The sequence below is a fragment of the Chiloscyllium plagiosum genome, unplaced genomic scaffold (genome assembly GCF_037043375.1).
Source record: "Chiloscyllium plagiosum isolate Xiang-an unplaced genomic scaffold, Cpla_swu_hap1 HiC_scaffold_20, whole genome shotgun sequence".
NCBI lineage: Eukaryota > Metazoa > Chordata > Chondrichthyes > Orectolobiformes > Hemiscylliidae > Chiloscyllium > Chiloscyllium plagiosum.
Window position 1 is genome coordinate 20303625 of NW_028270158.1, and position 14452 is coordinate 20318076.

General features: G+C 36.1%; 1 protein-coding gene across 1 annotated transcript in view; it reads left to right on the forward strand.

The window, feature by feature from the left end:
* LOC122560793 (guanine nucleotide-binding protein subunit alpha-12) overlaps nt 1-14058 on the forward strand; it is an 88238-nt gene extending 74180 nt beyond the window's left edge. The window contains exons 3-4 of the mRNA XM_087997714.1: nt 3530-3580; nt 6191-14058. Of these exons, the coding sequence (XP_087853840.1) occupies nt 3530-3580; nt 6191-6760 (621 nt within the window). The 3' untranslated portion in view covers nt 6761-14058. The remainder of the gene's footprint in view (nt 1-3529; nt 3581-6190) is intronic.
* The last annotated feature ends 394 nt before the right edge of the window (nt 14059-14452 follow it).

The window sequence follows — 14452 nt, forward strand, 5'->3', positions numbered from 1 at the left end:
TGTTGTTTCTTGAGTTTAGTGCAATTGGAGGCTGTGGGGTGAAAAGATAAAAGGGTATATCATTGAAATTTCGAGATCATGCTTACAGGTTAAATGAACGTGTCCTGCAGTCATCCAACCTGTTTCATCTCCCAACATTAGAGACAACTGTATTATGAGAGGTGAATGCAATATAGTAAACATAATGAAGTACGAATAAATTGCTGTTTAACTGTGAAGAAATGTTTGGCACCTTGAATAGCTGGAGGGAGAAGATGAAAAGACATGAGACTGCATCATTCACATGAATCAAGAACAGACTACAGTATTGTGGAGAGAACAATCGCATTTAGAATGGTGGAAAGGGTGGGAAAGATGTATTTAGTGAGAACATTTGAAAGTGCTTCTGATAAGTTTCATTGAGTGTTGAAAGATCATCCAAGATCTGATGAAGGCGAAGAGAGGGGAAATCTATCCTATTTCTTGTAAGGAGGAGTAGAACAGAAATATGGAGAAAAGGAATTGATTTTGTCATGATAGAAGGGAATCTTCGGTTGAGGAAAAAGTGAAACTTATCAGAAGCACTTTTATAGGAAGTGCCATAGTTCAAATGGATTGCATAGAAATATTGGATAACTGGAACAATCCTTGAAGGAAATAGTGTAGGAACAGGTCTGATTATGGTAGGAATGGGATAAGTGAGTTAATCAGATGTTGATTAACGATCTATTCTTAGAACTAAAGATAGAAAAGGCAAGGAATGAAAGAATCTGACAAGGCATATGAAGACAAAAGCAAGATAAACATTGGAAGCAAGCTTGATATTTCAGTTCGGGGTGAGAGCAGGAAGCAGAAAACATTAAAGTAGTGGAGAAAAAGATGAGGCGGGAAGCTGCAAAGAATTGGAATGTTGAGGATTATTAACTGTGAATCTTCAATATTCTGGTTGGAATTTTTGTTGATTTTCACACGGTCCTATTTTGTGATCATGAAACCACAATCCATTCTATGCATCTGCAAGGCTGCGACAGTTGTGTGCAGGGATGCGAAATTTACACTATCTGGCAGTTTTCTAATGTTAGGATTCTGGAATTCCTCCTTTCTAAACGTGTTTCTGACGTTTACCTTCTTCATGGTCCAAACGTGACTGAACAATTGAAAGCACAACTGCTGGTGAGAATCTGAAAACATTAGAATTAGGATTGGAAGAAAGAATGTTGAAAGAGTCACAATCTGAATATCTGGTTCTCCATTCATGGTTTGTGTCTACTACAATTGCTGTTTGTTTTTATCCAGTTATGGATTCTCTCCTTCCTGCTGCATCCAGAGATTGGATTCTATTTGCATTGTAAGGCAATACTGTACAGATGTCCTTCCTATACATACGGGACCTCAACCCATGAAGTGCATACATTTTCTGTTCACTTCAGTAAGGACCTCTTGTTGAACACAATGCTGTGTTGCACTCTTGAAACAAATTTTTTTGTTTAACCGAATGGTGAAGGCAGGATGGTAGGAAGCTTAGATTAGAGTCTGAGGAGCAGATACTCTAGCCAGTCCCATCAATTACTTTCAAAACTGTGGTTTGATATCAGTTTACAAAAACTATTTAAAACAAATTGGATTTTGCTTAATTTGTTTTCATTCTTTAAATTAGTGTGTGATTAAAAGGTTATATAGTTAAACACATCATGCACAATAATGGGTGTTTGATGATAACTTGGATGGTTCCACAATTGAAAATTGAGAGGTTGGCTGGATTTGGGATGTAATGATGTTCTGTGAGTTAAAAGGAAAGACATGATTTTGAAGAACAAAAACTACGTGGCAATCTTTTTTTTTTGTTCCTTGATTGATTATTGCTCTTTAGATAATTTCCATTTTAAAATAAAATTCAGACATGAACAGTTGGAATTTATAGTCTAGTTGCTAAGTAAAATCTGAGATTTTTGAAAATTTATTCATTTGATCATGGATTGTGGGTGTCAATGACTAGGCCATAATTCCTGCCCAAGCATATTACCTTGCAGAAGCTGTTGGTTACCTGCTGACCTGAACCACTACAATGCATATGATATTTGGTCATTCATAGTGCTTTTAGGAAGGGAGTTACAAGATTTTGACAAGATAACAGTGAAGGAATGGCAATCAGGATGGTGTATGTCTTAGAGGGGAAATTGTGGAGTTGCCATGAACCTGTTCTCCTTTTCCGTCAAGAAGGCAGAACTCCTGGGTTTGGAGGGTGCTGTTGAAGGAGCTTTTGTGATTTGCTGCAGTGTATTTTGTAGATGGTGTACACTGCTGCTATTGTATATCAGTGGTGGATTGGTGTTCTGGGGAGGAAGGAGGTGAGTTACACTGTACAGAATTCCCAACCTTTGACATACTCATACGATGCCAGTATTTATATGGCTGGTCCTGTTTTGTTTCTTCAATGGTAACCCCAAGATAGTTGACAGTGGATATGTCAGTGATGGTGATGCATTCAATGTCCAGAGGTATGATTGCAACAGATGGTCATTCCTTGACAGGTGTGCGTGTGTTACTTGTCACTTATGAACCAAAAGCCTGAATATTGACCAGGCCTTGCTATATGTGGGTATGGGATGTTTCAGTATCGGAATCATCGTGAATGTTGCTGAACATTGTGATTTTCAGCAAATATCCTCGCTTCTGATCTTGTGATGAAGGGAATGTCAGTATTGAAGCAGCCTAGGATGATTGAACCTAGGACACAATTCTGAGGGACTCCTGCAGTACTGCCCTTGGATTGAGATGATTGCCCTCTGACAATGCCAAGCACCTCCTTCATGCTTGATATGATTTCGAACGGTGAACCCTTCTCTTAAATTCTCATTATTCTTGCTAAAATTCCTTGATCTCATTCTCAATCAAATACTAGCTTGGTGTCAAGGGCCATCACTCTCCCCTCATCTCTTGTTTTCAGCTCTATTTGATATTATCTGGATCAAGGCTGTAATGAGGTCAAGAACTGAGTTGTCATGATGGAATCCACAGAGTATCAGTGTGCAAGTTGTCATGATGGAATCCACAGAGTATCAGTGTGCAAGTTATTGTAAATGCTGCTGGATAGCTATCAGTAATCCATTCCTTCATTGTGCTGATGATCGAGAGTTGATAGGTAGGACAGTAGTTGGCTGAGTTGGATGTGTCCTTTTTGTGGAGAGGATATGCCTCAGCAGTTTTCCGTATTGTCGGTAAATGGCAGTATTGTAACTGTACTGGACCAGCTTAACTGGAGGCAGAGCCAGTGCTGTCTCTGATCATCTACATCATGGAGAGTGAATCAAATGCTACCTTCTAAAAAATAGTAGAATTAAGAATTTCCACTGATGTTGCTATTCTATTCATTAGTTCATCATTGAGAATCACTTGCAGCATACTTACTGATAATTGATGTCTGGTATGAGTTAACTTTGCTGTTAAGAGAAATACAATTAATCTTCTTCCCCTAACCTGAATGAATTCCAGTTATATTAGGATATTAGAACTGATTTTTTTTTTCTTTCTGGTTTTTTTCTGCCAACAGGGTGAATCTGTGAAATATTTTCTGGATAATCTTGACCAGATTGGACAATTGGTGAGTCTAATTCCTGTTTACTTTAACACTCAAAGCATAAGGAATTCACACTTGCTAATTTGGAAGTTGAGATCACACTGGTTATATGCTCAAGTTACTTCTCCATTATGTGGAAGACGATGTGGGGAAAAATCAAGTTGCAACCATGTTTGGAATTTCTCCCATTTGATTGATAGGTTAGCTGAATGAGTTTTGTTTTTATTTCAGCTAATTGCATTCCTCTCTCTGCTGCCTATCACTTGCCTGTTCTGCATTACTTGAATGTGGCAATTTACCACATTTCTAAAGTGCCTCATAAGGTCAATAAACAATGAACCCGGGTTGAAGTGCAGTGATGTTCTTTTGAAAAATAAACTGTCAAGTCACTTTGTTCTGAGCAAAGTCTGCGAACACTCCATGAATTCTTATTCAGATGCTCAAAAATTATCTCCGTAACCAAAGCCATAGTTGATGTTCTTGTCTATAAGTATGATGTAATCAAATCAAGTGATACAAATTACTTCCCGAAACAGCAAAACAAATTTTTGGAAAAAGGGTAGTTGGAAGAATAATGCTAAATTGGCAGTTTTCATTGTTGAAATTTGCAATTCTTTGTCTGCCTTTCTCTAGGAAATTATCTCCTGCAAGTGTAGCTCTAGAATTTTGGGCAAAGGTTGGATTCCACTGAAATAATTTTGAAAGAGAGTGAGAATGTGTACTGGGAGGATTTGGCAGACCGATACAGTGATGCCAGTATCAAACATTGCAGACAGGATTCATTTCATGCTGATTGAATTGGATTATCTGATTACTGACGGATGTTGAAATAAATGAAATGTCTGTATTGGCAGCTGTATGCATTGGCATTTGTTTCTAATTTATCTATGAGTTATGATGTAACCTAAAATATTTTATTAGATATATGTGAAAGTATAAGTTAAAGCCCTTGTGTGGAAGCCAGATTTGGCGATCACAAACCCATACGTATTATGACCTGTGTTACACTGGGAGTGGTGAAATGCTCATCACTTCCAAAAATATATCATGATGAAGTTGACAAAGTAGGGTTTATCATATGCTATTTGGATTAAATTGACCGAAGGTTCTGTCAAGAAACCCTCCCTCTGGCTATTTCAGACTCTTGATTATTTTAAGTGACAAATTGAAATGCAGAAGACTTGCATAGCCTCATTTGTGCCATTCCTGCTCATTATTTTGCATGTGGTGAGAAGCTAGTGCTCCTGGAAGCTAGTGCCTATTGATGGCAAATGACGTTTTAAACTAAAAGCGGCTTCTACCTGTAACTTATAAATATCAAATCATTTTGTCAATAATGGAAAATCATGAAAAAACTAAACTACATTTCTTTAAGGAGATTGTATCATCCAGCCTCTGCCTTTAGATAATACAAACAATTTTTGATTAATTTTGGTCAAGGTGCCATCCTGGTGTCAAGGAAGGAGTTGAAGAGTAAGAGAGAGGAGGCTATCTTTTGTTTTAAATAAAAATCTCCAAATTTATTGGAATTATTTGGTCAGTTTCTCATTCACAAAGCAGTTTGTAGCACCAATGCGTTGGCCCAGACACAGTGGACCATTTAGCCTCCTAATGTCATTCTGCATGAAGATATTTATGATACTAAAGATGAGTGGCATTTCTGTTCTGTCTTCACCAATGCCTTTTGAACTTTTCCAATCTGTTGTTTACTACATTACTGTCTGATTGAAGGAACTCTGATTGATTGTCTGACCATGATCACCAACACCACCACCGAAGTTGGAAGTGTTTTGAATTTTCAGATCTACCGATTTTTTTTTTTTTTTTCCTTAGCCTTGTTTTATACCCCAATATTTTCATTTGTTGCAGTGTTCCTACAACTACTGAATATGGAGAAATTGTCAATCGAGAAATACAACTGCTTTTCTTGCCACAGTCACCAAAGATCTTCAGTTCTACTGCATTTCTATTGACAATTATAGTTTACGATTTTATTATGTGGAGGATTTGTCCATAGTTGATTGGAATTATTCAGAAATATAGTCCAAGTTCTCATGTTTGCAGCACATCAAAAGGACAATCTAGGGAATTCTCAGACTTGAGTGGTTTGGAAATCTCTACTCTGTCTGGTTATAGATTTATTTTCTAAAAGTTCACAGCTTTTTCAAATAGTCTAATTATTTGAGTTGTAAAGTCAGTCATTATCTTCAATTTATTTAATCGACTATTCACACTACCGAACTTTCATTTATTATTGTTTTTACCCATCTTTGAGAATGCAATATGAATTTTGACTGCAGCAGATTTGGAACTGTTAGGGATGATTTGGGGGGAGTGTGTCCTTCAGAAAACAAATACATCTGTCAAGCAATTTCCCAACTTTCACTTCTTCCCTCTTTCCAAAAGCAGCAGCAAGTTCACTTTCATCTCTGGCTGGTACCGAGTCCTTGCTGGAGTCTGAATCTGGTGTGATCACATAATGTGAAGTTAACATCGTTAAACCGTAGTTCTGCTAGTCCAGTTTGAATATACTGAGGCGTTTTTATTGCTGGCAGGATGGACAGCACAGAAAAATTTTGAAGCTGCCACTGTACCTGGTTATGCAAAATGCTCTAATGAGTTTCTTTCTTTCAGAGTTACCTTCCCAGCAGGCATGATGTCCTACTTGCTAGAAAAGCCACCAAAGGAATTGTGGAGCATGATTTTGTCATAAAAGGAATTCCTTTCAAAATGGTAGATGTGGGTGGTCAACGGTCACAGAGGCAGAAATGGTTTCAATGCTTCGATGGCATTACCTCCATTCTATTCATGGTTTCCTCAAGTGAATATGACCAAGTCTTGATGGAAGACCGGCGGACAAACCGTTTGGTAGAATCAATGAACATCTTCGAGACCATTGTAAACAACAAATTATTTTCCTCTGTCTCCATTATTTTGTTTCTGAACAAAATGGACTTGCTTGTGGGGAAGGTGAAAACAGTCAGTATTAAGAAATATTTCCCAAATTTTGAGTGGGACCCTCATAATCTAGAGGATGTACAAAAATACTTGGTTCAGTGCTTTAACAACAAGCGACGAGATCGCACCAAACCATTGTTCCACCACTTTACAACAGCCATAGACACTGAAAACATTAGATTTGTATTCCACGCAGTGAAAGACACTATTCTGCAAGAGAATTTGAAAGATGTAATGTTGCAGTGAAGAGATCATCATTGAACTTTGCTCTTTGGTATTTCCTCTGCCATCAGCACCATGTCCAAGGACTCAGTGGCTGACAGTTGTGGATTTAATAGGCATCTCTGACTACATGAAAGCTTGATGCTTGACAGCATCTTATTGGAAGTGCTTATAAGTGTCCTTTTTCACTTCAATACAAGTGCTCCAACCTTAGAAGCATTGTGAATAATCTTTTTAGACATTTGTTGCACTAAAGGGCTCTTATCTGATTGTGTTGTTTGATAAAATTTGGTAACTGAACAATTTACTTCAATCGATTAAGTTCCTTTAACGAAAATTGCATGCAATTCAAAAAATGCTTGCATGAAACTCTGCATCGATTAAAATTTCAGGGAAATTTATTATCCAAGCTACTCTACGGACTTTAGCCCTCATCAGCATTCAGGTATTTACTACTGCCTAATGCAAACTGGATCTGAAGTCCAAAATCTCTCTGAGCAGTGAGAAGTGGATAGCATGCCCAGAAATGCTGATCCTCTGTTGCTATATACCTTTTTGGGAAGAATGTTGCAAACAGCTATCAAATAGCAAACAGCTATCAACAATTATAACACAATTAACATACTGTTAATTTGCTGAACATTCGGGACTACAATGTAAAGCAGCTGACTTCACAGTTGGCTTTTGTAAACATTTTTACAGTTAAGTATGACATGCAAGATTTAATGGGTACAACCTGGAGTTCTGCTTTATTGTGAATGTGCTTGTTACTTCAAGCTATGGTTTTCATGAAGTCCCTTCACAGTGGTATCTGACTTGTATGTAGAGCATCCATAGAATGTATTACAGGTGTGAGTTGTTGTTTAAGTTTGATAAAGAGTTGGAAATGTCTATTGGCTGGGGTGCTGATCAAAACTCAGTTTTAAACCTGAAAACAGGTCACAATCACACTAGCCATTGGCTTGTAGCATATGAACTTTATTTTAGAAATATATTATCAGATAATGATTCAAAACTAATTCATAATCAAAATCAACTGTGCACTCTTTTGTAGAATAGGAGATTTTTGGAACTGGGTTACAGTTATGGAAATGCTCTTTTGAAGTGAGTGGCTGCTACCAACAAGCATACAGGAGGAGTCTTGAAAACAGGAGTATCTGACACAGATGCGAGCTGAATTTTTCATAGCACCAACTGTAGTGTAATGGTGGATTTTTGACCCATATTGATCAGATGTGACCTAGAAAACTCTTAACATGTTACCATTGTCTGGGGAATCTGAACTTCCAGCTAATCTTTTCTTAATTACACAAAATGGCATTTTTTGTTTCTAAGCCTCCAGGTACTTTATCGAGTTTAATTGAATATCTTATGTAGCATACTAAATGGATAAATGCAACAGGTTCAAACTGGTAATGAAAAAAAGAGTTTTGATTTGCCTGTAATTTTAAGCACTTTTTTTGTTTAAATTTGCTTTGGCACTATTGAATTTGTCTTGTTAATCTTTAAGTTGTTCGATGTGATTTCATTTTCACATTTTTCTATCACCTAAATTTTGAATTTGCTGACCACTTTAGCAACACTTGATTGTGGAATACCACATTTGAATAAATTAGCATTTAGAATTTAACAAATGGTATAAACTGTACAATAAGAAAGGTCTTCAACAATAAAGTGGCAGCAACACTTTGTCTCATAGTTAATAATGTTGCATTTTAATATGTGTGGTTTAAACTTTGACACAAGGAGAGTAGAAATGACGAGTTTAAATAGTTGTCTAACCTGAGCAGCCTATTTTCAACCAAGACTAAATTTATTTGGAGTAACCATGAAAGACATTTTTATTTTAAATGGTAATTCATGACAAAGATATATATGTTAAAACTACTTGAAAGGAATGGCTTAACATTGGCATTCTAGGTATCATAAGAAATATTGCTATTTTCTTAAAGCAAATTTCCCCAATCATTTTCAAGAAATTTCCAGTCTGTTTCAGCTGTGGTATTCATCTGAAAATGACAAATATGTAAACCCACAAGATATGACTTAAGTGCAATTTGTTTGTGCACTCTTCGTCAGCTGCACATACATAAGTGTCTATACTCTTAACCATAACGATAAAAGTAATTTCACAGGTAGTAAATCATTTAAAATTAACAAGAAAGATATTTGCAGTTTTTGTTTTTGAACAGTTTTTTTGTGATGTTTACCTGGAAAATGTATTAATTCCTCTCTTCCTCCTTCTGCCTCCTCCCCCACCCACATTTCTTCTCGAGTTAACATTATAAAATTGAAATTCCTTGGGAAATCTAATCAAAATCAAACTCAAGCCCAGATTAGAGAGTCAAATCTGACAAGAGGGTCCTCTGCTGACAACTTGTCTTTTAATCTGTTAGTGTTTCCCATATGTGAATTATGTTCATGAAATATAACTTAAGTCAGATTATTCAGTGTATGGCATCAGATACTCTTCACTAATAACTACTTGAAAAAAGAGCTTGCTCAAATGTTTTTCTTCTGTACTGTTTCAATGTTTAAGAACCAGGGAAGTGTGATGCAGTTTCAAACAAGCAGGAATGAATTTAAACAGAATCAGATGTTTGTACATTTGTGTTCAGAGTTTGTCTAATTGTGTTTTGTGCAAAGTGCACTTAACCATCTTTTTAGCACTTAGAAGGATCATTCTCCAAGTATGTTTTACTCTAATATCTATAGGAATTTATTTTGTTATTTTCCATTCATTCTTTCTACCTCCCCTCCTCCTCTTCCTGCCAAATTCTGGACAATTAAAATAGTGAAGAGTTGAACAATCTGTAATAGTCTCCAATTTTTATACAGTATAGTACAAGTTGTTTGGCACATCCAGATTTATTAGCTGCGGAATATGCTTACAGAGGGGCTTTATTTGGTTGTGTCTTCATTGGACTCATTATTGTTAGTTTTATGAGAAGGAAATTTGGGGCTTAGAGACACTCATTAAATGGCATTTTCTGTTTTAGGAAAGATCTATGGGCTAACAAATATTTGGCCAGTATCTAATGCTGAATACTTTTGCCATGTACTAGCTTTTTCTGTTGCCTTCTCTGGTATGTTGTGAACTCCTTTCATTGTTGACGTAACACTAATGTTTCATTCTTGGTCAGCTCTGACTTATCTGATGCAGACTGTTTTGTGTTATAATAGTTTATTCTCCCAGCTTTCTGTTTTTGTTTTGCAAAGTTAAGTGCTTTAGGTGGAGAAAGAGTAAAGATAAAATAAATGAGAGAAGGACCTTTCAAGTCCACTTAACTTCAGTTGATAGTGGTTAGTGTTGAGCCAAATTATATAATTTCTATGGGATTCTTCTGATCTCCTGCCATTAAATCAATGGAAACCTTGTAGATTCTGCATAAAAGACACTTTACAGGATTCTATGACTGAAGTTAGTGGGTTATCAAGAAACATCTACTTCATAGTTTCAGAGCATAAAGTAAAATTCATGAAGTTGCATAAACTATTTCTGCATAATACTTAAGAACTGCCAAGCAGCAGATTCCAATTACAGATAGTTTTACTAGCACAAATGGCTGAATGTAGTTGAAACCTTCTTGCTTCATTGTGCATTCATTCCACTCTTCTTCATTTTGCTGGGTTCATTTTCTGTTTTCCATGCTATTGATGAAATTTGAATACATTCCACTTTGGAAAATCAACTTATCATTTTGCAGACACATTGCAATGTTTCTTGTCCAGTATGATCCAACACTTCTCTTTCAATTAACCTCACATTCTGTCATCTCTTGTTGGTCTAAGTTTAGGGAAAATGTTTGAAGTTATTCTGGAATAATATTTGTTATGAATTATATTGTCTCATTAATTCAGTTAACTGAACTGAGATTTAAAATAAAAATGCCACTAGGATTTGTGTCCAAATACAGTCAGAGATGGGTTTTTAACCACTAAGTTTGCTCCCTCAGGAATTACATTGAAACTCCGATAATGTTTTACAAATCTGTCAGAGTTGTACAGCATGGACCTTTTAATCGTTCATTGAAAGTATCCAGTTAATCGGAATGTTAACATCACTAATCAAGAACTGACCTGAATCTTGAGTGTTTTTTTTGCAGAAATCAAACATTTCATTTTTGCAGTTTCATTGATAAAGTAACTCATTTTGCAGTGGGCATTTTGTATTGGAGAATGTTCAGAGAAAAGTCGTAATTGATCATGAGACTTGGACGTTGAAGTTGTGAAGACCAAGGTTGCCAAATTGATCTCTTCCATTGATGGAGCATACTGAGAGAGGATTTTAAGTTACTGGATTTAAATAGGCTGAGAGGCATGGCTGAATCATGATTTTGTTTCAAACCAATCTTCTAATTCAACTTCACAGAAAATTCACCAGTTCCAACAATTCCACCCTTCACTCCAGTGGAATGTTGGATAATAGAATGGAATTCTAATTTCTCTGTTGCTAATATAACGAACTTGGAAAAATTACAGTGAATGATTGATTGGTTAGAGTAAAACATCTTTTATAGAGTGCTTTTAGATTATTTATGTTGTGCTTTCTGCCACCTCTGGTCATCCCAAAGCACTTTAAAATCAAATTTGAGTACTTTCAAAGTATAGCCACTAAAAAAAATGTATGAAATGTGGTATCCACTTTGCACACCTCATGTCCAGGTGTTCCTTTTTAATTTCCAGGGGGGTGGGAGGGATGTGTGTGGAAAAGAGCAGAATAGTATCATTGGGGTCAAGATGGGGCCACGGTTTAACTATCTAATCTGAAAGACAGCATCTCCAATAGTACAATCCTCCAGTGTTTGTGTCTGGATTGGGGTTTAAAACCACATATGTCTGACTGAGAGATATCTCTTAACAGAACTGGACATTAGTAAATACGTATATATTTGGGTATTTGTTGTTTAAGTATGTTTTCCGATATTGTCAAGAAACTGTACATGCAGAGCAAGTGATAATTCATCTGTAGAATACAACAGCTTGGGTTTGAGCAATGTCTACGTTCTTGTTCATTTGTGGAAATAGTGAAATCGTGGAAAATGCCAGCTTTCAAAACTGTCACCTTTTGGTCATTCATCTGGAAGCTTAAATGAATTGTTAGCATTCCGGATAATACTGATTGTGTGATACATTCCATAGATGTTTGTACTCCTAGTAAATTATCATACTATCTGCTAATTTAACCCTGTAAATGCAGATTTGTACAACGAGACCAGGGTCATTGGTAAATTTGTGCCACAGATGTCCAGACTAATGCACAGCCAATTTTAACAGTTATCTCTCAGTAAACATGAGCAAATGTTAGTACCAAAACAATGTCACATTTTTGTATTATAATGTGCACAGACATGAAAAAAAGAGCCATTTTCATTTTATTCAGAATTTTAATATTTACTAAAAGGCTGCTTGTGAATTACTTTGTTACACCTCCTGCCCTGTGCTGTGGCGTACAAGGATCTGAGAACAATCTGCAAGGCAGCATGTGTGGGATTCTGGGCAAAAGAGGCATTTGTAGAAACATGGAAATATCATTCCATGGCTTCAAGATTGCATTTGGATCACAAATTTGGCCTTTTTGTTAATAACTTTGTGCAAGTCTCTATCCAAATGCAGAAATATTTTAGAGTAAATTTCTGATTTGCATATTAAAGTTTGCATTTGTTTGACACTTTTTCTTTCCTCAGGATGCTGCTATTAATGCAGTTTAAATGTGGTCACTATTGTCAAGTTGGCAAAAATGACACCAGTCACTTTGCAAAACATTGGGTTCCACAAATAGCAACGGGAATTCATCTGTGTTCTGATTGTTGTTTTGAAAAAAGAGTATTGGCAGGACAAGTGAAAAATTCACCACTGTTTTCCAAGTGGTGCTGTGGGTCTATCAGTTCCTGCTGAATAGGCAGATTGGTCTCTGAAAGATGGTACCTCAGGCAATGTAGCATTCTAAGTGTCAATTTTGATGATATGCAATCGGGTTTGAACCAACCTACTGAAATGAGTTGCTACAAATTGGGTCAAATTAACAGTTTAGCATTCCCATTAGCTGTTGAAGGCAATTTTAATGCTGAGGAATGTAAACGAATCTTGCACTGATAAATTAATAGTGAGTCATTACACTTTGCAGGCATGATATAACTTGCAGGTATGATATAACGATCATAGATATTGAGCTACGTAAAACACATGAATCCTAATCTCTCCGCCATTTTAGGTGAAGTTTCTGTATTGTCTCATCTGTAAGATAAAACTTCTATTCCTATTTCTTGCATTTCCTTTGGGAGCCAGCAAAAGCTGCAATACAGAAAATGTCAGTGAAAGTAGATGGGTTAAAGCGTTTTGTTAATTAAGGATCCTCCTCCCTTTTCCTTTTAAAATGATTTTTTTTCCATGAAAATTATTGGAAAATGTTTGTCTCGCTGAATATAAAAGTTGACCAGTTGGTGCATTGAAGATAACCCCATGCTAGTCACTTTGTATGGAGGAAAGAGCTTTTAAATTTAAAAATCAAGTTAACTGAAGAAAAGGAACAAGATTTGGTATGAATTTTGTATATTTTTTCTAATCATGGCTGATTTTACAGAAAGCTTCAGTGATTGCTAGAAAATTACCAAATTGAGAAAATGCCAAGGGCATTAAATGCTTATAGGATTAGCTGTTGCTGCCAGCCATCTTAGAAAATAAATGTTAATTTTATTTTTTAATATTTTGAGGAACATTGTTCTACAGAATCAATGCAGTAAAAACACTCTTAGTATCTCATAGTTAACAGATATTGATACTAAAGATGCTAAACTTTATTCACTGGGTTTGAATTTAGATACAAATGAAGACAAACCGTGTAAACACTCGATGCCTTTGTAAACTGTATAAACTGTATTTTAGCTCAAATTGCTTTCTATTATGTTTTATGTATATATGTTTTTATAAATATCAACGTGTACTTTATCTGGATTATAGTAGTCTGTATTTAATGTCTTCTGTTTGTATAATTCTGTACTTTGAGGAACATTGCTGAATAGTGGGATACAGTTTTTTTTTTGCCAGCTCTTGACACATGGAATGCATTATTAGTTTAATCCAGAAACCAGGCTTTGCTACATGCTTCAGTCCCATCTCACCAAACCCTATCCTCTCCAACCAAATCCTCTACTGTGTTTTACCCATACCTCAACGTGTAGATACATCATAATTGCATAGCCATATAGAATCTGCAGTGTAAGTATCATATAACCTGGAAAGCATTTGTATTGTTTTGTATTCTGACATTGAGAAAGTGTGTAAGCTCTTGTACAATCTGATAATAAAAAAATCGAAAAATGCAGTCTTTGTTGTTTTTAAAAGTTGATTCTTGCTATTGGTCAGAAGTGGGTACTGCAGATGCTGGAGATTAGAGGTAAGATTAGAGTGGTGCTGCAAAAACACAGCAGGTCAGGCAGCATCAGAGGAGCAGGAAAATCAACGTTTCGGGCAAAAGCCCTTCATCAGGAATGAAGGTGCTAAGTTGATCGAATGTTATTTTGAATGCAGAAAAAATGAATGGGTGTGGGAACTGTAGCACATTCTCCATGAATCAAACAAGTTATGTGACCAGATATGTTGAATTGATGTCTCTATTGTTTCTGTTCTACCTAGCTTCCCAGAGCATGCTAATTCTTGAGCTGTAGGGAGGCAAATGGCAAGTGTTGTTTCTAAAACTTCATTGAAATCAAACTT